We start from the raw sequence: 23,972 nt of genomic DNA, 5'->3' as shown, positions 1-23,972 counted from the left end.
GAGAGGCTTACATGCTGATTCCAAATGCCTGGGTGGCGCTGGAGAGCCTGTTGATCCTGTTACTTCACTCTGATGCAAATCTCACTTAAAGTTGATGTTCAAAACGAGTCTGTGGCACCGAGCATTTGGTTTGGTTTAAATTATTTAAAGCTATTTTTATTATTATTTTTTAAAATATTTAGTGTCCAGAAGTATTTAACCAACCGAATTATGTCTTCAGTGACATTTTGTATTTATACACATATTTCACTCAAGGCCATTGCAGTCAAAAAATATGATTTAATCTGCAGTCATTTATATTTGGCAGTATGGTCCAGGAACTTCCTGCATTTCTATTTGCACACAAAGCCTTAGGATGGAAGAGCAATATCAAGACTCGCAGTGCCACAGCCAGCATCAGAAATACATTTTATTAAGTATAAGTATTAAGGGTTTTTTACACATTATTATGTACAATATAAAGCACCTTGAGGTGACTGTTGTGTGTTGGATTTGCTGCTATATAAATAAAACTGAACTCAGTTGAAGTCAGATGCAGCTTGGAAAGGAGGAGCTGGGGTGCAGGTGGGTTGCAAAGCGACTTACAGAGACAGCAGCAACTGTAGTTAAACTAAATCGATATCGTGCCCTTTATGACATTTTCCCATAGGATGTGTGCCATTGGCTGACACCAAGATCAGCTGTTATAAATGCACTGTTTGTTTAAGCTTCAGATATATTTAAACTGTATCTCCTGCATCCATCCATTCGCTTCCGCTTATCCTTTTCAGGGTCGGCGCTGGAGCCTATCCCAGCTCTCATGGGGCGAGAGGCGGGGTACACCCTGAACAGGTCGCCAGTCTGTCGCAGGGCAAACACACAGAGACAGACAACCATTCGCACTCACATTCACACCTAGTGGCAATTTGGATTATCCAATTAACCTATCCCCACAAGCTGCATGTCTTTGGACGGTGGGAGGAAGCCGGAGTACCCGGAGAGAACCCACGCAAACACGGGGAGAACATGCAAACTCCACACAGAAAGACCCCGGCCTGATGGTGGAATTGAACTCAGGACCTTCTTGCTGTGCGGCAACAGTGCTAACCACCTTGCCACCGTGCTGCCACCATCCTCCATCATCTTCCCAAAATATAATCTACCTTAAATTAACTGAATGTAATATGTGTATTGTTGGCAGCAGGTTTAATAAAACTGAAAACTATATTGCTTCAGTTTTTTAATACTAGCACCTACTAACAAAAAGACACAAAACTGTAGGCCTTAGTCTTGTTTCAAGCAAAGTACCATAACTGGATGAAGATTCATAGATCTTCTGTGATCTTTCTTAATATACTGTAAAAAAAAAAAAGTAAATAAATAAATAGAAATGGCTCAGAGGAACAGACTACAGAGATTTGTTCAGACAATCGTCACTCTCTGGTGGAAGCACCTTTCTATTATTTCATCCCCACAGACTTTTCTTTTACAGATTATTAGACTTGTTGGCTTGTTTCTTTTCTCTGACAAACAACTTGCACTTGTTGCTTCCACTGACTTCATCCCCATCTCTTAAATTAAGCCCACAGAACACATTTGTTCTCACACTCACGCATTTTGGTTCTTGTTGCAATAACATCAAGTGAAACTTGGCTACTCACTGGAAAATGCTTCTTTATCTGCGTGTTTGCATGTATAACCCTACACGGTGTATAATCTGTTTCCATCTTATAACTTCCTGAGTCGTGCTCTCTGGGCTTGTTTCGCTTGTAAACACCAAACATGCAACTACAGGCAGTTTTCAGCAGGGTTTGTAAAAAAAGAAAGAAAAGAAGAAGAAGAAAGAAAGAAAGAAAGAAATAAAGAAAGACTTTGTGCTTTAAGGGATGAGAAAGATGAAAATGAAGGGAGACTGGCAGGTATCTTTCATCTGATCCTAAAAGGGACGTCAAATTAGAGAGCTTCATGGGATCTACAGTATTTCTAAGCCCCCTTTCTACCCACAGAGCTTTGATGACACACTGGCTCTCACCAGGCCTGAGTTATTGCCATTTCATGCTCTACACGCCCTGCAGTTTACAGCTATCAGAGCAAGGACACACATATGACAAGTCTGCCAACATGGACAAATTTAGATTGAGATCTATCATGACAGTAGGTAAACACTGAGGACGCAAACTCGCGTGCACATCATGACACAGTCACTCTCCAGCGTTCCAGCTGCTATTTGATTTATGGTGTGGCACATGGCTCAGTATTAAAGCTGACATGAAACACCACATAATGGCTAACTTACACCATGGAGTCTAATACAGCGCACCTGACTCAAACAGGTTCTCCTCCATACAGTCCTCATTTGTAAAGTGCTCTAGAAACCCAAACATTACAGCAAACAGGTGGATTTTCCAGTTTGAGTGCAGCTAGTAAAGAATGAAAAACGTGTTGCTTTAAAGACAGAAAGTAAAAGTGGACGGTATATCCTCTTCTTTTTTTTAACATAAAAGCCATTGTTGTAGCCACAAGCAGTACAAAACGGACCTCTTTAGGCTTCTTTTCCGTTTTAATTGCCTTGTTTTCCACTGAGTTATCGGTCCTATCAGTTAGCTAACATAAACTAATGTAAGTCCATCCGGTCTTTAAGTCTGACGTCATTAGCCGTTTCAGGGTCCAAACTCTGCTTCGGGTCCCAAAGTCAAACAAATACTGCGGCATCACTGAGAGTTACAAACTGATTCAATTTTTTCATCTTTAATAAAATGACAATTGACAATTGTGATCCATGAAAACAGAATTTATTAAATTTAACAGAGTTAGAAGTTAGCAGGAAGTTAGCTCGCTAGTTTCCACCTAAGCATGATATACCATGTTCTGACTGAGAGATTTCTGAAAAAATTAAAACGTACAGCTCTGCTATCACTTCCAACATAAATGAAGACAGAAAACTAAACAGCAGTGATATTTGTAGGGTTACTGAAGTTGGACTAGCTGGTATATAATGATGTGCTACGTGATGGCTAGCAAGACAGCTATGTTAGCATAACGTAAACACATTGAAGCTGGAGGATGAATGCTAACTTTTTTCCACTCAATAAAAGTTAATATCATTGCATGGCAGGATGGTGTAAACGGACCAAGTTAGGAGAACAACTGAGATAATCCATCCACAATATAAGGTTAGTCATTAATATACTGCTGCATGGGCTGGGCTGTACAGGGAGTGCAGAATTATTAGGCAAATGAGTATTTTGTCCACATCATCCTCTTCATGCATGTTGTCTTACTCCAAGCTGTATCGAAAGCCTACTACCAATTAAGCATATTAGGTGATGTGCAACTCTGTAATGAGAAGGGGTGTGGTCTAATGACATCAACACCCTATATCAGGTGTGCATAATTATTAGGCAACTTCCTTTCCTTTGGCAAAATGGGTCAAAAGAAGGACTTGACAGGCTCAGAAAAGTCAAAAATAGTGAGATATCTTGCAGAGGGATGCAGCAGTCTCAAAATTGCAAAGCTTCTGAAGCGTGATCATCGAACAATCAAGCGTTTCATTCAAAATAGTCAACAGGGTCGCAAGAAGCGTGTGGAAAAACCAAGGCGCAAAATAACTGCCCATGAACTGAGAAAAGTCAAGCGTGCAGCTGCCAAGATGCCACTTGCCACCAGTTTGGCCATATTTCAGAGCTGCAACATCACTGGAGTGCCCAAAAGCACAAGGTGTGCAATACTCAGAGACATGGCCAAGGTAAGAAAGGCTGAAAGACGACCACCACTGAACAAGACACACAAGCTGAAACGTCAAGACTGGGCCAAGAAATATCTCAAGACTGGTTTTTCTAAGGTTTTATGGACTGATGAAATGAGAGTGAGTCTTGATGGGCCAGATGGATGGGCCCGTGGCTGGATTGGTAAAGGGCAGAGAGCTCCAGTCCGACTCAGACGCCAGCAAGGTGGAGGTGGAGTACTGGTTTGGGCTGGTATCATCAAAGATGAGCTTGTGGGGCCTTTTCGGGTTGAGGATGGAGTCAAGCTCAACTCCCAGTCCTACTGCCAGTTTCTGGAAGACACCTTCTTCAAGCAGTGGTACAGGAAGAAGTCTGCATCCTTCAAGAAAAACATGATTTTCATGCAGGACAATGCTCCATCACACGCGTCCAAGTACTCCACAGCGTGGCTGGCAAGAAAGGGTATAAAAGAAGAAAAACTAATGACATGGCCTCCTTGTTCACCTGATCTGAACCCCATTGAGAACCTGTGGTCCATCATCAAATGTGAGATTTACAAGGAGGGAAAACAGTACACCTCTCTGAACAGTGTCTGGGAGGCTGTGGTTGCTGCTGCACGCAATGTTGATGGTGAACAGATCAAAACACTGACAGAATCCATGGATGGCAGGCTTTTGAGTGTCCTTGCAAAGAAAGGTGGCTATATTGGTCGCTGATTTGTTTTTGTTTTGTTTTTGAATGTCAGAAATGTATATTTGTGAATGTGGAGATGTTATATTGGTTTCACTGGTAAAAATAAATAATTGAAATGGGTATATATTTGTTTTTTGTTAAGTTGCCTAATAATTATGCACAGTAATAGTCACCTGCACACACAGATATCCCCCTAAAATAGCTAAAACTAAAAACAAACTAAAAACTACTTCCAAAAACATTCAGCTTTGATATTAATGAGTTTTTTGGGTTCATTGAGAACATGGTTGTTGTTCAATAATAAAATTATTCCTCAAAAATACAACTTGCCTAATAATTCTGCACTCCCTGTAGTTACATCGTAAGGTTTTAAAAACTGAGCTTTAAAATGAATAGTGGTAATAAAAACCGAGCGAGGCCAACAATTATCACTGCCTTTTTTAGGGGCTTGTTCAGATTAAATAGAACAAGATACAAAGCATTAAAACGTGTTAAAAACACAAGAACCTTATTAAACGCAGAGTAGTTTGGACCTGGAAGCAGGGTTCATATGTCATCACTTAAAGACCAGTGGCAAACCAACCAAACAACCTAGTGATGTCACGTTCTATACTGGCACAAGATGGTGCTTTAAATGCTCTAAAAACGTTAACTTTAAACACTTCTTGAATCCAGCTTTGCAGACACTGCTAAATCCGTGACAACTGCTCTTTCTGCCAGGCTGCTGAATGTTGTTACTGTATTGGTTGATGTGTTTTATTCCTAAGACATGCAGAAAATATAAAAATATAAATATAAAAAATGTAAATGACTATAAAAAGGTAGGCATGTATAACTATGGTTCATCTCTAAAACACCAAAGAAAAGAAAATAGTTTGAATTTGATGGATTAAAGAATAAATGATGCTTTTAGATGAATATGGTGGGCATTTATTTTGTTTGTTTTGTCATTTTGAGTGGGTCATGAGCTAAAGGCAGGCATGAATAGTGTTCAGCGATAATTTGTATGATTTGTTCTGATCTGTTTGGTATGACAGATGTGTGCAGTCAACCGTCCCAAATCAGCCTTGATGGTGTGAATACTCAGGGTCTGATAAGCTGTCAATTACAGAGAAGTGCTTTGGAAAAACATCACCTACAAGGGTTTGAAATCACAAGAGAGAAAAAAAATACTTAATATCTTTTGAAATAATGGCTTATTAAAATCAGGGCATGAGAGTTGATAGACTTGACAATAATTTGTTGACACATATTTTTTAATATTTTCAATTTAAATCATTTGTGCAGCGCTTTTTAAAAAATCCTCCTCAGGTGTAGGTTCAATAAAATATCTGCAAGTTGAGGAAACGCACAGTTTTAATACATGTGATTTACTTACTGCACTGAACACTGTACATTTTATTTACAGCTTCTATAATCAACTTAAAATATTACAATTGATCAAATGACTTTCTGTGTGTCAAAGGAGTAACTCATAGTGAAAAACCCACAGTGATTTACTGGTTGGCTGTGCTGACCCTGTAGGTTCAGCACTTTACCTACTGGTACTTATAAAGTGGGGTTTTTTTTAACTGTAACTGCACTCAAAGCACTTTTGACTACAAATGACATTCGCCCAGTCACACGTTCATGCAGGCGCTTTTTCTGTACCTAAGTGCTTTGTCTAATATTTGCACACACACTCATGCTCCGATGGACACATCAGAGGCAACTCGGGTTCATTGTCTTGCCCAAGGATACTTCAACATGCAGACTGGATCCACCAACCTTCTGATTATTAGATGGCCTGCTCTAAGTCCTGAGCCACAACCGCTCCCACTGTGTAGTCAAGTCATTTGTGTAATCATGGGTTGGGTCACAGGACCTGCATTAAAGGCTAGACTCCACCCCTGCACCACATGGATTTCATCAGATTTTACAAACTGATTATTTACTTTATATTATGTGTGATGTGATGATTCCACGACAAATCTTAGAGTACGACACTTGACATAACAACAACAACCATCAACAATCAATAACTAAGCAAAAGCAGCAAATCTTTACTCCTGTTGTCATGCAAATTACAAGTTATCATTATCACACTATTTCCTCTTTTAAGGTACCTCACTGGCTCAAGCTGTATGATAGCTACAATGATTTTTAACATCATGGGAGTCCACCAATCTGATTTTTTAACCTTTTTATCTTTTTATCTAACACTAAAATCACCCCATCAACAAAGACACTGGCATAGAGATGGAGAGGGTGGAGATATCAGGTCCCCACCCAGACATTTAAATGGCTAATTGCTGTTCTTCAGTGCACGAGTGAAGTCAGCAGCAGTGGAAAATTTGTAATGAGCAAAATGTTCAAATATGAGCTGATGTTATGCATCAAAGGGGTGTGTGAGAAAGTGTAATAGACATATAGCTGAAAGCAAATTATTTACTATGGTGGGTTTCAGGATTCCTCTGAGATGGTTCGTCCAGCTCTGCTACACACCAAGTTAAGAACATAGACTGTATTTAAAGGATGGATGTAGGCACTGTGACATCATCCTTTGGTTTGTAAAGCCCAGTTTTGAAGCCTTGAGATTGGTGTTTGGAGGGGAGTGGAGTGCTAAGTTATTATCTAATGATCACAAAGCTTAATTAGCAAATTTCATAAATAGACTACATGCGATCAAATATGTGCCATACTGCAAAAATAACATACTGAAAAAATAATACTGGGTCCTGGAGCACTGAAACAGGAGCAAAGACTTCCTTGACAGGCTGTTGGTATAATTAAGCAGTATGCCACATATTCAGATAATTTATGTGGAGGTGAAGTGAAGATGACCTGTAACCTGTCACTTAAGGCGATCTCATCTTTAAACTAGATATAAATGGTTGAAAATGTACCCTTGTATGATTGCTATGAAGCCTTTGTTAACTTTTAAGAGTACCACACTGTAAACATTAATTTGTTTCTGCAAAGCTCAACGATATCCATGGGGACTGACTTGCTTTGCAGAAACAGCCTCATTTTTACATGGCTTTACTTTCTTAGCCCTGGAGCTTGGTTAAAAAAGCAAGAGTGGATTAAAAGGTAAAGACACCTGAGCAACCTGAATGTGTAATCAATACTTACGACTAATGAGAGCTGACAGTATTGATCTTACAATTTGGCTGCAAAGAGCGTGTATGTGTGTGTATGAGTGGGCCAGGAAGTGTCTTATCAAAAGCATCCTGAAAGCAGTCAGCTAACTAATGGCCAATACAGACTTGCTGTCCAGTCTGTCGTTTCTTATCTCACAGTGAAATAGCTTTATAGAGGCATGTATAATAAGATAGCTGGCAATGCCAGGTCTGCTGGTTAGAATGACAAACATCGGTATAGGTGGACTTTCCACAGGAGTGAATAAAATGAAGCAAGGTCCCAGTTGCTCTCTAAATGTAGTAAGAAGGATAGCATAGAGTCTATTTTTATGTCCCGAGTACCTTGGCAATGATGCTGCAGAGCTGAGGTCCATCCTGGGTTAGGGACAGCAGGTTGCTAATGGCACTACCAATGGTATGAAGGCTGTCCGATGATTCAATCTGCTTGATCAGAACCTGCAAGGAAATTGACATCTTTATCATTTTATTCACAACTCAACACATTTCAAATCATCACTTTTGACGACATGATGCAAAAATCTGTTTCTAGTGGCTCATTAATACTGTTATGGTGTCAGCTGTGTCATCTTATTTCGATACAACCACTGGATAGCACAAACATGACAGGCATTTCTAAGTCTATTTCTATAAGTGTGCAACAATCAAGGGACAATTTCTCTCCTTCTTATCTGACCCACACATGGAGTGTAACTATATATATACATATATATATATGTGTGTGTGTGTGTGTGTGTGTGTGTGTGCTTGGATCCAAAATATTACTATACACAGTATCTGTTTTAACGGCATCACAGTCAGTGTTGCTTAAAGTGGGACAGAGAACAATAGACTGCATTTATAGGATTGACTGATTGGTTGATTGACATAATATTACTGGCAACTTTTCGTGTTGCCCCTAACTCTCTGTCTAGAAAAAAAAAGAACTAAGAGTAGCCAGCAGTATCTGCAGGACTGTACACCATGATTAAAGGCACTTGTTGCAATTACCCGCCACAAAATTTAAATGATAGCCTTCACCACCAGGTGGAAGCATTTTACCAGTAGGTAGGTATGTGTAGGTACTTTAATTACAATTTCTTTCCATTTATATTTTAAATTGTCTGAAATGAGCCTGTTAGTTCTCTTTAATTCTTTTAGTTATACAAAAATTATTTATCTACATGACACTGTAACGATGATCTATTAATCGGGAGGCTATTTAGGGTTTTGTTTTGCTTTGGTTCTTTTCCTCTCAGCCTACTCTTAGGTGGAGATGGGCAGGTTCTGCTGTGGGACTCCACGCTTCAGCGAACACACCTTTTAGGATTCACTCATTTCCATCCAGTACTTAAGGACCAGCTGAAGCTCACATTCTTCTCCAGGTTGTTGTTGAAAGTAGCCGTGGTGATCAGGCTCCTCGTGCTAACTGTAAGTCACAAACTATGTATGTTCCTTGTTGAAATCTTGGTCTTCCCCATCGCCAAAACTCTCTTCTTTCTTTTGATCACTCCATAACAACAAACTTTGCTAAATTCAACCCTGAGATTATTTGGCTCTTACTTCAGAGTTGAATTATTTACACCACTGATTACAACACTCTTATAAATTAGGCAAAGCAACACCTCAACCTATCAGCAAAATTATAAACACATGACACTGCAGAGCACACAATGGAATATGCGCAAATACAGAAACTACATACCCGGATCTCATTGGCTAATGCCATGTCAATCATGTTGCTGAACGAGTCACTGACATCTGTAAGGATCTCATGGATGGCCTCCCTCATAGATTTCAGGAAGAATTCATCGTCAGTGTGAAGGCACCTGTGGGTGCAAATCAAATGTTTGATTTAGAAAAACAAAGTATTTGTTTGGGAGTTTTTTAAATTACTGCATATTAACGTTGTAGATTTTACCTCTCTGTAATATTAGTCAGCTCCATACACTTTTCCAGCAAAGACTTCTCATACTACAACAAAACATGCACATTTAAGTGGTCAGACCTCCACAGTTCTAAACATAAATGGCCTGTCAGTGGGGTATAACTGCAGGTATTTGTAGATAACAGATAAGCAAATAATGTTCAGTAATGTAAGCTCAGCTTATGTCAAACAGCTCCAGTTAAAAAGAAACATTGTTCAGTTTTTTTCATTACTGTAAAATGGGCACATTTTTATGTATGCAAACCTAATTTTCAAAGTCAACCATCACCTTCTGCATCTCCAGCGGTGTGTTTCGAGCTGCACTGTACTCATGTACCAGTGAGCGAACATGGCAGTTTGCCCGTACAGCCGTGCTGTGGACCCTCTGCCAGCGTCCCTTCTCCAGCCGCTGAAACATCTTTCCTAGCTCTGTGCTGACCACCAAAGCTCGGCGAAGGAGCGTCTGCAAGTTGTTTCTAGCCACGTGGTCCCCTGCACTAACCCCAGAGCCCACAATCAGCTCTCCCTGCTGAGAGTCCTCCTCTACCCCGATGGGTTTGGCCTGGAGGACACACATGCACTCTACTTCCGTCATGTGACGGAGGTCTTCCATCCACCGCTGGACCGAGTCAACCTGAAGAGACTGCGCACGGGTACTGTGGGTGAAACAAACAGAATAATAGATTAAAAAATGTAATCTAATGTAAAAGTCTCAGTGTGAACAGGACTTTTTCTTAAACCAGAGGCAAAAGAACTAAGAGCAGGGATGTAGATTTAACACAATTTCAAGGAATCCCCTGTTTTCCCCATGTTTACATGCTGCATGTTCTCATTTATAACTCCAGCTTCGACCAAAAGTGAGTCAGCAATCCTGAAGACAACGGTGTCCCAATTTTTTGATTTTTGTTAGTGATACAACAGCGTTATTCAGCTTGTTGTGTATATCTGGTCCATTGCAAACAAAATGAAGGAAGATGGCACAGACTATTTTTCTATTGCCATCTATTGATTGCGGTATGCAAAGAAAACTTCTTTCCCTCCTTCTTGTTTGCTCAGACTAAATCGACAGCAACTGGCTCTTTGGTTTCTCATTATTAATTAGAATATCGAATGCATATTGCTAAACAAACACTGCTACATACATGAAATGAATGTGCACTGGTTACTATGTACTGAGGGCAGTGTCATGTTAGAGAGAACATCATTAATGCTGACTGTCCTGCCTGCTATTCTGTAGCTTAAGCACATTTACATGAAAAAAGTCTGATCATCTTTGCCTCCTCCACAAGAAATAACATGGGTAATCAGTGGAAAATTAAGGAAATTCAAATTGGTTGTTAGGAAGCTTACTTGTCTGTGCCACCCTTGTCATCTCTATATAATTTTCCTGTTGTTTTTTCCTTTTATCTTTGGAAAAAGTACATGATATATCATTAATCTCTTATGCCAAAACAAACACTGCTAATCCCTCACACAAACATCAATTGTCTTTATCTCATCATGGCCGGTGTATCTGCTCTGATGCAGGCTACTCATTATTGGATAAAAGAGAGGACAGTGTTTGAGTCAAAGATGGAACCTGCTCACTTCAATATTGAGCACCTGGCTTGTGAGTCAGAAAATGATCTAGCTAACAAACACAAACTGTACACCACCACTGGACATGGGTTGGAGTTCTTGCTCCTGTTGGCAAATCTTGCTGCAATAAATATAAGGTGAGCTGATATAAGGTGACAGCTTAAATTTTAGTTAGCTAAAACTGACCTCCAGCAAAGAGTTTTTGTTTTGTGTTTTTGGTAGTACTTGCATGTGTGTATTTCATTCTTTGTGAAACATGACAGATTGAAAACTTTTGAAGAATTCCTTGCTCATAGGGGGTGATTGTTGAGTTTTTCTCTGTATGTATTAGGGTCTACCTTACAATATAAAGCGCCTTTAGGCGACTGTTGTTGTGATTTGGCACTATATCAAAACAAACAAAAAAAAAAACGGAATTGAAATGAATTAATTGGAAATAAATTTAAAAAAACATGGAAAATAATGATGCTCAAAATTATGTTAAGTATATTAAAATGGGTTTCAACAGAGCAAATAACTTACATATGTAAGTACGTAAGTATGTTTAAAAAGAAAAATCTAACCCAAAATTACAAAATTTCTTAAGGAACCAGCGAGCCTCGACACATCAATTGGGAACCATCCATATACCATATAGGTTATACATGTAAACTCCAGTATCATGATAATCAGTCACTGGAGACTACAGTATTCAGTTCTAAAATACCCAAATCAATAATGTGTTGTCAAGGTCAGTTATTCACAGATGATAGCCATCTTCTGTCCTCATTAGTCTAATCCCTCGTTTCCCCTCAGGATTGTGAAGGCTTTAAGAAGCAGCTTTACTGAGCAAACACTCTCCCCACTTCAATCTCTCCCAGCAATGACCCTAATGAAGGGAGGCTTAAGGGGGCAATCCAGAGGCCAGCATCCCGCGAGGCAAAGCTCCCCGAAAGAGGATGGGTCGATGGCTACAACAGCCACCTTTGCTTTGAGGGAACACAGAGGAAAGGGTCTGAAGATGAATATTTTCCTCTTGGCTCTTGACTTGACTGCAGTTTGAAATTGTAACTGGCGACACATGTTGGGATATTGCACTGGTATTGAGTTTTGGCTGATATCTGAATGAAGCACTGTTGTGTTTACATTTAGAACAAAGATTTGTCATTGAACAGCAGCAGCCATCATTATTAAGTGATGTCTTCGAGCTATGCAATGACCTTTATATTTTAGCAATAGCGGGTTACACAAGAATAAATCCTTAGCAAGCCACAAATCTAATTATAGCTAATCTTATATTAAACATGATTGGAGGGCAGATGTGTGCTAGGGAATGGAACAGCAGATTTATATCACATTCATTTAAATTTTGAGTCGGCTACGAAAGACAAAGCATGTATGTTCTGATAAATATACATTCAGTGAGTCATCTGCCAACTGGGGATGGGGAGCATCGCGGCGAAAGATGTAAAATGTGCAGGCTGTAGAGAGAGGCAGCTCAGTGGTTCTAAACTCTGAAGCAGAGATAAATCTCATTCATTGTAAGAGAATGGAGATGTAATTAGCTATAAATTTAAACTGGAATAAGTAACTGCACAGAATAGTAAGCATTAATATGCTGCTTACTCTGCTAAGTGGGGTAAAAAGCTTCAGAGTGATCATCAGATGAGATGAGTTTTAGTTTAACTCTACCTAGGCGATTAAAGATATTAATATCTTTAAAATACTACTGAATCCTGTTTCCTGTTTTTTTCCTGCTTATTTGAAAGCCTCTTAAAAACCACTCTAGTTCTTGAAAGGTCCTTTGTTGGAGATTTGTCACGCAGCGGTGAATAACACAGTGATTCAACCTAAGTGGCAGATTAGTCACAAAGCTAAAGGTTTGATAATTATTAATTCTTTTTTGGGGGTGGGGGAGGTTTATTGGATGACAAAGAAACATAAAAAAAAAGCCTAATGGTAAAATGTGAACATTTGAAACTGTTTCCAGAATCTCCTGGTTTCTATCAGTCCAAAAATGTCATTTTAAAACCATTTGCTCGGTTATATCATAGCATCACACCAGGATGAACCCATCTGGATTTACACAACCAATAAAGCCCCGAAACACTCCCGTCATCATATGTTTAAAAAAAAAAAGCAGATAATAATAGGTTTGTTTTCCAAAGGAGGGGAAGCGGTGCACTTCAGCTTGCAGGGCATGACAAATATTTACATGTGGGGCCAAAAGAGGGTCAGGCGACAGCAACTCTATTATCCCAGACAGGATGTCTCTGCAGTGATGAAGCATCAGTACTTCTCATCTGCTGGCAGCTGGCTGGCAGAAAACTGAGCAATGGTGGCAACGAAAGAGACAGGAGCTGGTTAAAAGGAGATAGCTGCGTTTTTGTTGCACGATTCTGCTCTTGTCGGTTTTTCATTTTAGTGTTCATTCTGCGTGATGATGAGGTAGGCGGGAGATGGGCTACTGTCCGATGGTGCTAATTCCATTTTTCAGCCTATGCATCTTTAAGGATAGAAAAACACGCAGTATCAACAGGTTCCGCTGTTTAAAAAACGGTAAACTTGGAGAATGCATAATCTGTTTTTAAAAAATATAAAGTGTAGTTGGTAAAAAAAAAAAAAAAAAGAGCGGGACAATCCCTGAATGTTAAGATGAGTAGCCGAGCTTCATCAAAAAAAGGGCAAATCCTCTATGGATTTGTGAAGGAGTTCGGGCTGGTGTGCTGAGCTGGTGCGCCACAGTGAACTCACTCTTCCTGTAACACATCAGGTGAGAATTATAACCGGAGCTTTTAGATTATTCCCTCTTAAACTTTTTATGTACTTGAGGCACATGGAGTTCTGCTGCATGAGTCACTGTCAGGCTGCTGCTGTATGTTGAGCCCCTAAACGATCTATCCCTTAGCTCCACTGCAGATTTATGAAACAGAGAAGCTTGTGACCGCAGAGTCAGTTTGCGAGTGTGTGTTCTTGTGCTTTTCTTATTTGAAGAGTTATGTTGGCTTTAGGTTAAGATAAGGGTAAGAGTTGGGCTATGCTCAGTCACAAACAGTCTGTTTGATGTTTTCTCACAGGGAAATCGTCATGGATGTTCCAAACTGCCATGCTCAAAGGCGAATGAAAAGCCAGCCGTCGTGGTACTCGGTTGTTGAAATAAAAAGCGACAGAAACAGAAAGTTAGAGACAAAAAAATATCAAACCCCACATATCCACTTCACATGAAAGTGAGTGTGAATGTCATAGTGTTGGTTTTGAAAAGTGGGGTTGTGTTGAGGCAAGAAGATGCATTATGTATGTACTGTTTTTTAGGAAGGTTTTTTGCATGTTTTTACTTTAAAGGCACTTTTTTTTTCTCTCCATGCAAACGCGATGCCAGTGATAGAGGCTGCCATTGTTTTCTGATCATCTGCACAATAACTTTATAAAAATAAAACAAAGTAACTGCATATTAGTTTACAGGCTTGCTTGCTAGACATCAAGGATACTTCTCAACAAGTTGAAAATTATATGAATATTTGACCTATATTAGCAGCCTCATAGCCAATTTTCATTGTACATCGACCTAAACTAGAAAAACTGTTTTACAGCAGTGTCACACACCATTAACTATTGATTACAGGCCACAGCTAATTATAGGAAAAGCTAGGTCTTTATCGTCATGAATAGAGACCTAGCTTCTTCTAGCTTGTCATTCTATTGACACCATGGCATTTGCAAGGAAACCAAACAGGAAGTTGACTGAAGAAGCAAAGAAGACAAAAGAAAAGTGAATAAGCAAGAAGTCAGTTAAGAGCAAATCTTGCACCAGCAAGATTTTTCAAACCAAAGATGGCAGGACACAAGCTGAGTCAATCTTCCTGCTGACAGCAGTTAACACAATACAGTGGGTGTTCACAGTAGGGGGCACCCAGAAGCAAAAATATCAGTTTCATAGTGTTGCTCAAACTATATTAGCCTTTGAAAGTTGAGTTCTGGTGGCAAACTTTTATGCCAAATTCTCATACAAAGGTCAGTGCCTATACAACTTTAGTCAAAGCAGCTGCCAATCACATATGCCATAACATGTCAAAACATTTAAAATACGCTCACTCTGTGTGCTCTACCATCCCAGCAGAAGGAATGTTCTGCTGACAGCTTCGCTTTGCTGAGGTACATCATTACCCACCACAGTGAAAAATGACAAAAGCATCACTTACACGTATGGACTCTCGCCTCATTAGAGGCTGTGAGTCATTTTGTTTGAGGCTAAAAATAGCCATGTCCACATGAAAGCACTTTGTAAACTTTAAACTCTTTGCACCCAGTCTGTGGGTCTTTCACTTGCATCTTGTAGATGGTTACAATAAAAGATAATATAAATGTGCTCCAAATCACAGAGAGTCACAATTCCCACCCTCAATGCTGTATCAGTTCACAGAGAGCTTGCTAGTTAGTGAGAAGCAGACGGGCAGGTGTGAACTCAAGCACGGGAGCACCTGTTGTCACTCAAGTATAGCAGTTATTGTACAGCAGGAGCTAATTTGTTCTTCAGGGCTGGAAGCCTATTAAAAGGCTTGTTCCACATATCGCTAGAGGCTTCAAGTGATTCAGGTACTATGTACAACACTTCACAGATCATGACCGCAGGTTGAGTAATGTCTGCTTCTCTTTGCTTGATGAATGGTCTTCCTACACGTAGAGTAACCCTGCTGTCAGATGCAAAAGGATCCCACACAGATGTTTTGAATTAAAGGGTAGATGTCCTCTGTGGCTCAGGAACATTTAAAGGCAGTGTATTACATCAACATGTCTTAAAATACAGACAAATAAGTCTCCTCTGCTTTTACGGGTAAAATCACAAGACACTGAATGAAGCTATACGAACACACAAACAGACACTGACAACTGATTAGTCAAATGACAAAACTGGCATCTCCATTTCCTTTGATGTGTCATTCATCTTTCGAATACGTTTCCAAGTAAAAAATGCTATGAAAGCCCTGGTTCCAGGCCATGACTTCTTGTGGTGTCAGAATAAAAATAAAAACAAAGTTCCAATTGCAAGTTGGCAATATCAACTTAACTTTGAGAGTTTGTTTAATTTGTACTGTTGTATTAGAGGGTAACTAATAGTTGCTGTTCATATAGTGACCTAATTAGAAATGTTAGCACTTACCAACAACCACAGTTATAAACTTACCTATACCAGGCTATATTTGCTAGCAGTAACTAGCAAGTTGTAAGCTAGCAGCTAACACAAAGCTCAGTATAAGTTATGATTGTGTTCATTTATTTAATGTAATAAATGCTCATACAAAAATCTTTACTCACTTTGTATCATCCTCAGAAGCTGCTTTACTCGCCAAAATCAGCTTTTTGTGTCTTAGACTTCTCCAAAAAATCATCTAAAACAAAATAATTTGTACCTGATAATACACAGACTGCTTTCTCTATAAAAAAAAAAAAAAAATCATGTTATGAATTCACACTCTCATGGTACAAGGAGGAATTTAGGATTAACCAACATCTGGAACTGTCCATTAACTCCAGGCAGTATTCCTGGCATCCTCAGTGTTTCTTGCTTGGAAAATAAACAGCAACATGTGTTGGTTTGTGTCATTATGTCTGTCTGGGATCTGACTGCATTCAGTTCAGATTATTTGCTGCATATTCTTCTGATATGTTAGTCATTTAAGACAGTATAAGCAGGAAGGAGGTCTTCACTGTCGTCCAGTGTTTGGGGTGCATGGATATCACAATCTGATGACTGATGTAATGGAACTAAATGGAAATCTTTCTTAAATACCACAACAGAACCACAGTCCAACTAGGCAGAGGGAATGGAAATGTGGGCAGAGTGAGCTGTTAGATTTTGAGGACCCAGCCATTGTGGCTTTGGCTTCAGCTGAAGGAGGAAACAAGGACACTCTTGTCCCAAACAGAATTAAATATGGAGGCATATAATCAAGTAGGATGTTAATGCATTCCTCTTTAGCTCAGAAACCAGAATATTGCTTAATGGAATCATCTTTTACACAGAAACAGCTTCACTGGGAGGTTTCTATATAATATAGTTTCACTGTGGCAAGAGGTGACAGATGAGCAAAGAAAATGGTTAAGGCATCTGGCTAATGGCACATTTAAATGTACAAGTCACGCCTTGATTTTCTGGGTGAAGGTGGAGCATGTGCTCCTCCTGAAGTAGCACATGGAAAGGGGATATTGTGGCCTCTGACTGGTACAGCTGAATCCTGGCTAGAGAAGCAGACATCTGACTCCCAGATGCTTCAGACAGCCTCTTATGTGTAGCCAAGACTAGATTCTCCTAAGACAAAAAACACAGCCCATTTTTTCTCTTTCCTTTTCTCTCTCTTTGTCTCAGCCGACTTCTAACCTCAAATTTAATTATCTCAGGCTTCTTAGCACGCCGTGTTAAATGCGCACAACGCATACAAATACAGACATATGTAAAAGGCATTAGAATATGATCCATCTCTCTCTCTGTCTCAAACCATCTCCAGTCCATTCATCTTACACTTTGGTTTGCTTCCTCATTTTTCTTAGTCTCACACACACTTTCCCCCACATTACTAAAGCCACACTTTTTGACAACTTTTCCAATTTTCCTAAGTGAGCGGCCACAACTCACTTTAGAAATATACACACACAAACAAATATAAAGAGACAGACACTTGGCTAACCTGTTTGCAGTGTAATGACTCGCCAACCACTTTCAGACTGCGCCCCGAGGCTTTGAATGTGCAGACAAGCCGATCTGGGAAAAGGTTCTGCTGTGGAGATGTTTGTTAGCTGAGTTCATGTACGTGTCCCATCTGTGTTTGCAATTTATTTTAATGCAGTTCAGCCACTTGGCTCGTTTCATCAGCTGATTTACTGACTGTTAGTGCACCGTGCGCAGCACAAATCCAATTTATATTTGAGTCTGTACATGAGACACAGACAGAGATAAGTATGAGACCGTTTTGTCCTTTATTTATGTGCGTGTGTGTGTGTGCCTATGGCGTGTGAGTTCCCCTGATTTAATATCCAAGTGCATTCACTGTGCATCTTCTGAGATGCTTTGCGAACATTAGTAAACACCGAACTGTCAGAAGATATATATTCAAATTTATTTTCAGTGACTGAAATATTCTAAACCACAGATGCTGATAAAGCAGCTTCTGTAATTGTTAAAAGAAAGAAGGGTCAGCGTGTGTGACTGTCAGTCGACTGTGAGACAAAACTGTGTGTCTGTAGAGGTGATTTCATGACAAAATGGTGATTTTGGGGGGGGGGGGGGGGGGGGGGGGGGGGGGGGGGGGGGGGGGGGGGGGGGGGGGGGGGGGGGGGGGGGTCTAGACAAAGTTCACTTAGAGTTTAATAGTCGTTTTTGTTTGAAAACGTTGAGTTTTCTTTGGAGTTCAGTTAATAAAACATGAAAAAAGAGAAGACGCTAAAAAAAACTGACAGTTGCCAATTTCACACTTTAAAAGACCAGATCTCCAGGTGAATGCTGTGTTGTTGGTGTCTCAACAGTGAGAAGTGATCACCTGAGAACAGCTAGTGGGTTTGTGCTCCCTGTCAGTTTAGTTTCTCACTGCTTGTTACATGTGGACGTCTCTTTTAGCATCTTGGCCACATGTGTCTTACAGATTTTTCAGGATTTTAGATTTTGAGCTCTGGCTTTTTGCGTTTATCAGTAAAGTTTGTAAAGTTTATTTTTTATGTAGCCTCAGTATTATGGATGGGCAGGAAATCTGAACCCATCCAAACATGGGATTGCATCGTTGGGAAGGTTTTTGACCTTTGCATTACTGAATAAATCACAGGTCATCGTAGTCAAAGGAGCTTGCAAAGAAAAGCGTCTGGACTTCTTTAAGTTACTTGAAGACGTTTCACCTCTCATCCGAGAAGCTTCTTCAGTTCTAAGGTCAAATGGTGGAGAGTCCCAGATATAAACCTAGTGGGAGTACCCCCCACAGAGGGACAAAAGGACCCCCTGATGATCCTCTAATCGCCTGAGCCAAGGTGTGAAACTGGGTGTGGGTCCCAATCAGCCAGAGTTTTATCTGGGATCTCTCCACCATTTGACCTTAGAACTGAAGAAGCTTCTCGGATGAGAGGTGAAACGTCTTCAAGTAACTTAAAGAAGTCCAGACGCTTTTCTTTGCAAGCTCCTTTGACTACGATGACCTGGATGACTGAGAACCTTCACAGACAGGTGCAATAATAATTAATGTGCAATAATAACAGTGTGCAATACACATACACTTATTCTTCTTTTTTATACTAAGTTAATATACTGTGTTGTGTTGTTTGTTACGTTGTGATGTGTCATATCGTGTCGTGTTGTGTTATATGTAGTGCCGACGTAGGACAGTTTTTCCAATTTCATTGTACTACTGTACTATGTATGACTGTGCAATGACAATAAAGAGTTATCTTATCTTATCTTATCTTATCTTAATTGAGTACCTCAAATATATTGATCTGGGATCTTCACTGAGGTGCAAATATTAGTATGATCAAACATCAAGTTGAAGATATATCCTAAGGCAGATATGAAGGCTTAATTCAGCAACTCAGGGGTCTGATATAACAACAACAACAATAATAATAATGTCACCAAACATCTCCTCATGCATTCATCTACTGGGAATGACAAATGACACAACTGCACCCTGTCACTACTGCAAACCTTAATCCCTGCTTCCATGAGAGGTGGCACGCATCTCTCACACCACCTCCATTACACTGCATTACCCGCAGAAGATAAGGGGCCAAAGTATGCTGCTTTTTTGGAGGTTCCATTTGCAGATGAAACAGGAGGGTAGTTTCTTGCTATCAGGTTGGTGTTTAGCTGTGTTTTTGTGCATGAAGGTGAACAGTGCTCTCCACATCTTCACCAGTGGCCGCAATATTAACATGAGTAGTCCTGAGAGACAATAAACTACTGCATATGATTGCTAATAACAAACCATTTGCTTGGGAAATTGTTCTCTCTGATCTCTGGAAATTGTCTAGTGGAACTATCACATTGTCAAAGTTCCTTTAATTTCAGTTCAGTTCAGTTCATTTTTATTTCAAACATTTCAAACATGTGCCTTCACAATCATTACAAAATATCATTCCATTATTTGTTTGAAAAGGAGTAGGCTGAAGTATTTACTTATTTGTCCCTACCCCCTCAAGTTTTACCTCTCATTCATTTAATTTTTTTTTTGTCTTAAATTAAACAAACAACATATGAAACATATGAAACATATGAAGTAAAGCAAAACAAAACAAAACATACATAAATCAAAAACAAGAAATTAGCAAGCCCCACCACAGTATAGTTTCTTTCATATGAAAAATACAGAATGTGTATATTTGCAGATACACAAGTTATGGAAAAACAAACAAACAAACAATTTGACTTTTTTTCTGCAATGATCTTTAAACAGCTGGTCCAGATAACATGCAGAATTCAAGGCCTGCATTGAACATTTCCGCTTATCATATAACATCCGCTGTCTTGTATAATCAGTAATTTGAACGATATGTTCACATTGGTGGTGTAGCCTACAAACCATGTTATTAATATTATTATTCATTGAACATTTGGTTAGTTAAAGAGATGCATTGTATTTTTAAGTAGCAATAACAAAAAGAAAAGAATGTCTTTCTTACAACTTATTTTCCCAATATTCACATTTTTCCACATTTTATTTTTTGCTTTCAGCATGAAATTGGGAGAAAAAGTAAAAACCACTCAAGGAAGCACAGCTAATATTGATGAGTGTATTTTTTATTCTTATTATGACAAAGAAGTGACACATGGAGTGGGTATATTACTGGTGTCATTGTAGCCTTTGTTCAAAGTCCAAACATCAGTGCCTAACCTGCATAAACCAAGTGTATCTGTGCTTTCAACGACCAGACCTGTTGTTAGTACACATGAGAACATTACTTGTTAAAACATGAGGTACAGACCCAAAGTGTGCACACTGGGTTGTTACTTGCCTCATTGGAGATGAAGAGAGTGAGCTGCTCTGCCTGGAGCTGCTCTGAGGACTTGCCATCCTGCCTGAGGCCATCTTACTTCAGCTCAGCACCTGAAATACAGCATGTGCACTGTAAACACCAAGTGATGAATGAATACGAATTTGGACGTCTGCCTTTATCCATATGTCCCGTGTTGGGGAGTAACGGAATACATGTTCTGCCATTATGTATTTAAAATACGAAATATGAATAACTGTATTCTGTTATAGTTACTGTTTAAAAAGGTGGTAATTAGAATACAGTTTGTTGAAATAAATGGATACACAGCGGTTTCATATGTTAGGCTATCCCCTCTCTAATTTAATTACACGCATTGCCGGAACCCCCCAAAAAAAAACATGCAATAAGAGGCACTAATGTAAGTATCCTATTAATGTTGGTGGCATCACTTACACAACAGACCCGAGGCCAGCACAGCAGAGACAGCAGTACACGGGCAGGAATGCATTTTTTACTTGGAAATTCTGACACCACTTCACATTTAAAGAAGAAAGGGAGAAATCTGACCGTGCAATGCAAACTCTGCCAGCAAAACAGACTCCAAAAGCCTTGGACCTAAAGAAATATCTGGAAGTAAGTTCTTTTTTAAAAACTAACGTTAGCCTACTGCAACTACCTTGTTTTACTTGTGGTAGCTACCTGGGATATGTGCCACTTCAGTATGTTCGACGTACTATTGCTATGTGATTTATGACTATCAATGAAGGCTACTTGCCACCGAGCTAGCATTGCTAGCTGGCCTTAGCTGATTTCATAGACTGCAGACTGTTAGGCCTGATAGCATTAACGACCTGCTAGCTGCAAATGATCATGTGCAGTTCTGAAAGCAGTCTATGAACTAACCTCAGCTAACACCAGTTTAGCAATGTTAGCTCGGTGGCGAGTAGCCTTCAGTAATAGTAACAATTCTCACAGCAATAGTACATTCATGCAGTTGTAAAAAGCATTACGATATATTAAGTTATCCAAAGTACTCAGAATATGTTACTCACATTGAGTAACTTAACGGAATACGCTACAAACTACATTTTGGGGCATTTATTCTGTAATCTGTAGTGACATACATTTTAAAAGTAACCTTCCCAATACTGAATATGTCACCATCAAATTGAATATCAAGTTTAATCAAATGTAGCACTGGAAATGGAAACTTTGCACCACTACACTACATCTTTCAACACACACACTGTAAATATGCTATCACATGATAGCATATTTAACACACGTTACATCCCCCTAGCTGTACTGCTGACCACCGCACTGTCATCCACTACAGTAGCTCCTTATTGATCTACCTCTAAGCTTTCTATTCTTGTCCCCCTCCCCAAGTAATTCAATTATCAATAAACCTCACTGTTTTAAATAGCTTCAAGCTGATGGTGTGCCATGGAATAATATTTCTTATCTTCTAATCTGTTGGCTGGCTGCCAGCCAGTGACTCTCTTCCCTTCTTTGAGCCCAAGCAAGAGGGCTTAAGTGCCCGGAACTTTATTCTGCTGTTTTATTGATGTATCCCATTTAGATTAGTCCATTTTCAATCGGGAGAAGCCACAGATGCCCTCCCGCCTGAACCACACTCTAATCCTTTTAGTTAATGATATCCTGCAGTTGTGTGGTTACAAATTTCGTGTTTACTGCGGAGATATAATTAGCAGCTAGTTACAGACGAGCTCTCTCACGCACACAAATGCACAACTACCCCGTGTTGTGGAGCAGATTTCAACTGTTTTGCTCTGCCTTTTATTAAATGCTTACAGAGAGCGACAGGATCGATAGACATAAGCTTACAATAAAGTAATTGAGGCTAGAGGGATGTACGATGCGCGTGAAGCGCCGCTTATTGAATCCCACGTCAACCTGCTTCATGAGGGCCGCACTGCCACAATTACAGAATATCTGCTGCTTTTAGTCGGGTTTGAAGATCGAGCGGCTGCACATTAGCGGGGTCACCAACTCTGTTTGACTGTTTGCTTCAGTTGCTTCGAAAACTGAGAAATATTTGATTACCGTTGAGTACTTTTTCTTTTTTGGGTGTCAGTAACCTAGTCAGATAAAGAGACGGATGAATGGGTGGAGGGATAGACTTGTAATACAGACACAAAGCAAAAGTAGAGGAAAAAAACCCACACAAAGAGTAAGATGCAGGAGAGGGGGGGGGGAAAGTGGTAGGAGGGTTGGGGTGGGGAGTATTTTAACTGCAGTCTTGGCATGGCTTCTCTAGGCCCATTTTCAGAGAAAGCATCACAGTGAATCAGAAATTATACCAATACTGTGCCAGGACCATGGAAATCTACTGACAGTAAGCACCCTGTGCTGGGGAAAAGCCCACATCTATTACACTTGGTGCAGTGAGTCATGAAAGTAGAATATCATAGAATGAGTGCTGATATAATTGAACCGTTGGACTATTACAATAGAGGTGCAGATGAATTTTATTGACCCAATAATTGAGCACAGGGTCATAGCCATTAAGTCACAGTTCCAGCAAATTCCATTACATGTGCTTGCGGCTTGTTACAGTGCTCTTCAGTGGATTACCCTACAAATGGAGATGAGTTGTCCAATCAAGCAATTGTCCTGAGCAATTGGAGTGTGCCGCTAAGTGCTGTGTTAAGGACCATTGCACTGAAAGTGATTGCCGTCTGCTGTGAGTGCCCACTGGCTGTTTTTAGACAATCTCCCTTTCAGCCTTGTGGACTGATGTCATTTTGTTATTAGCATTTCCCTGTTAATTTACATAATCTTGTAATAAACGCTAGAAATTTACAGTGAGGTGAAAAAAAACCCATTGGCTCCTTTGTTTTTGCTTATTTGTCAGAGTTCACAGTCATCATCAAACACATTTGAATGATAGACAAAGATAACCTGAATAGATATAATATCCAGTTTTTAAATGATGATTTCATGATTAATTGTTTTTTGTGTTTGTCTGAGCTATTCAGC

The 23,972-nt window shown here is 39.7% G+C and overlaps 1 protein-coding gene across 3 annotated transcripts in view; it reads right to left on the bottom strand.

Annotated features, from left to right (window-relative positions):
• LOC102295906 (INSC spindle orientation adaptor protein) overlaps positions 1-23,972 on the bottom strand; it is a 52,475-nt gene that overhangs the window by 11,773 nt on the left and 16,730 nt on the right. For all 3 annotated transcript variants that reach the window (XM_005935563.3, XM_014337909.2, XM_014337908.2), the window contains exons 2-6: positions 20,988-21,079; positions 9,733-10,099; positions 9,438-9,490; positions 9,222-9,345; positions 7,862-7,975 (exon numbers count right to left, since the gene is read on the bottom strand). In XM_005935563.3, the coding sequence (XP_005935625.1) occupies positions 7,862-7,975; positions 9,222-9,345; positions 9,438-9,490; positions 9,733-10,099; positions 20,988-21,061 (732 nt within the window). In that variant the 5' untranslated portion in view covers positions 21,062-21,079. The remainder of the gene's footprint in view (positions 1-7,861; positions 7,976-9,221; positions 9,346-9,437; positions 9,491-9,732; positions 10,100-20,987; positions 21,080-23,972) is intronic.

Source organism: Haplochromis burtoni, unplaced genomic scaffold (assembly GCF_018398535.1).
Source record: "Haplochromis burtoni strain Fernald_Lab_line unplaced genomic scaffold, NCSU_Asbu1 Contig_197, whole genome shotgun sequence".
Lineage (NCBI taxonomy): Eukaryota > Metazoa > Chordata > Actinopteri > Cichliformes > Cichlidae > Haplochromis > Haplochromis burtoni.
Note: the sequence above shows the minus strand (reverse complement) of the source record. Positions and strands in the feature narration are given on the sequence as shown.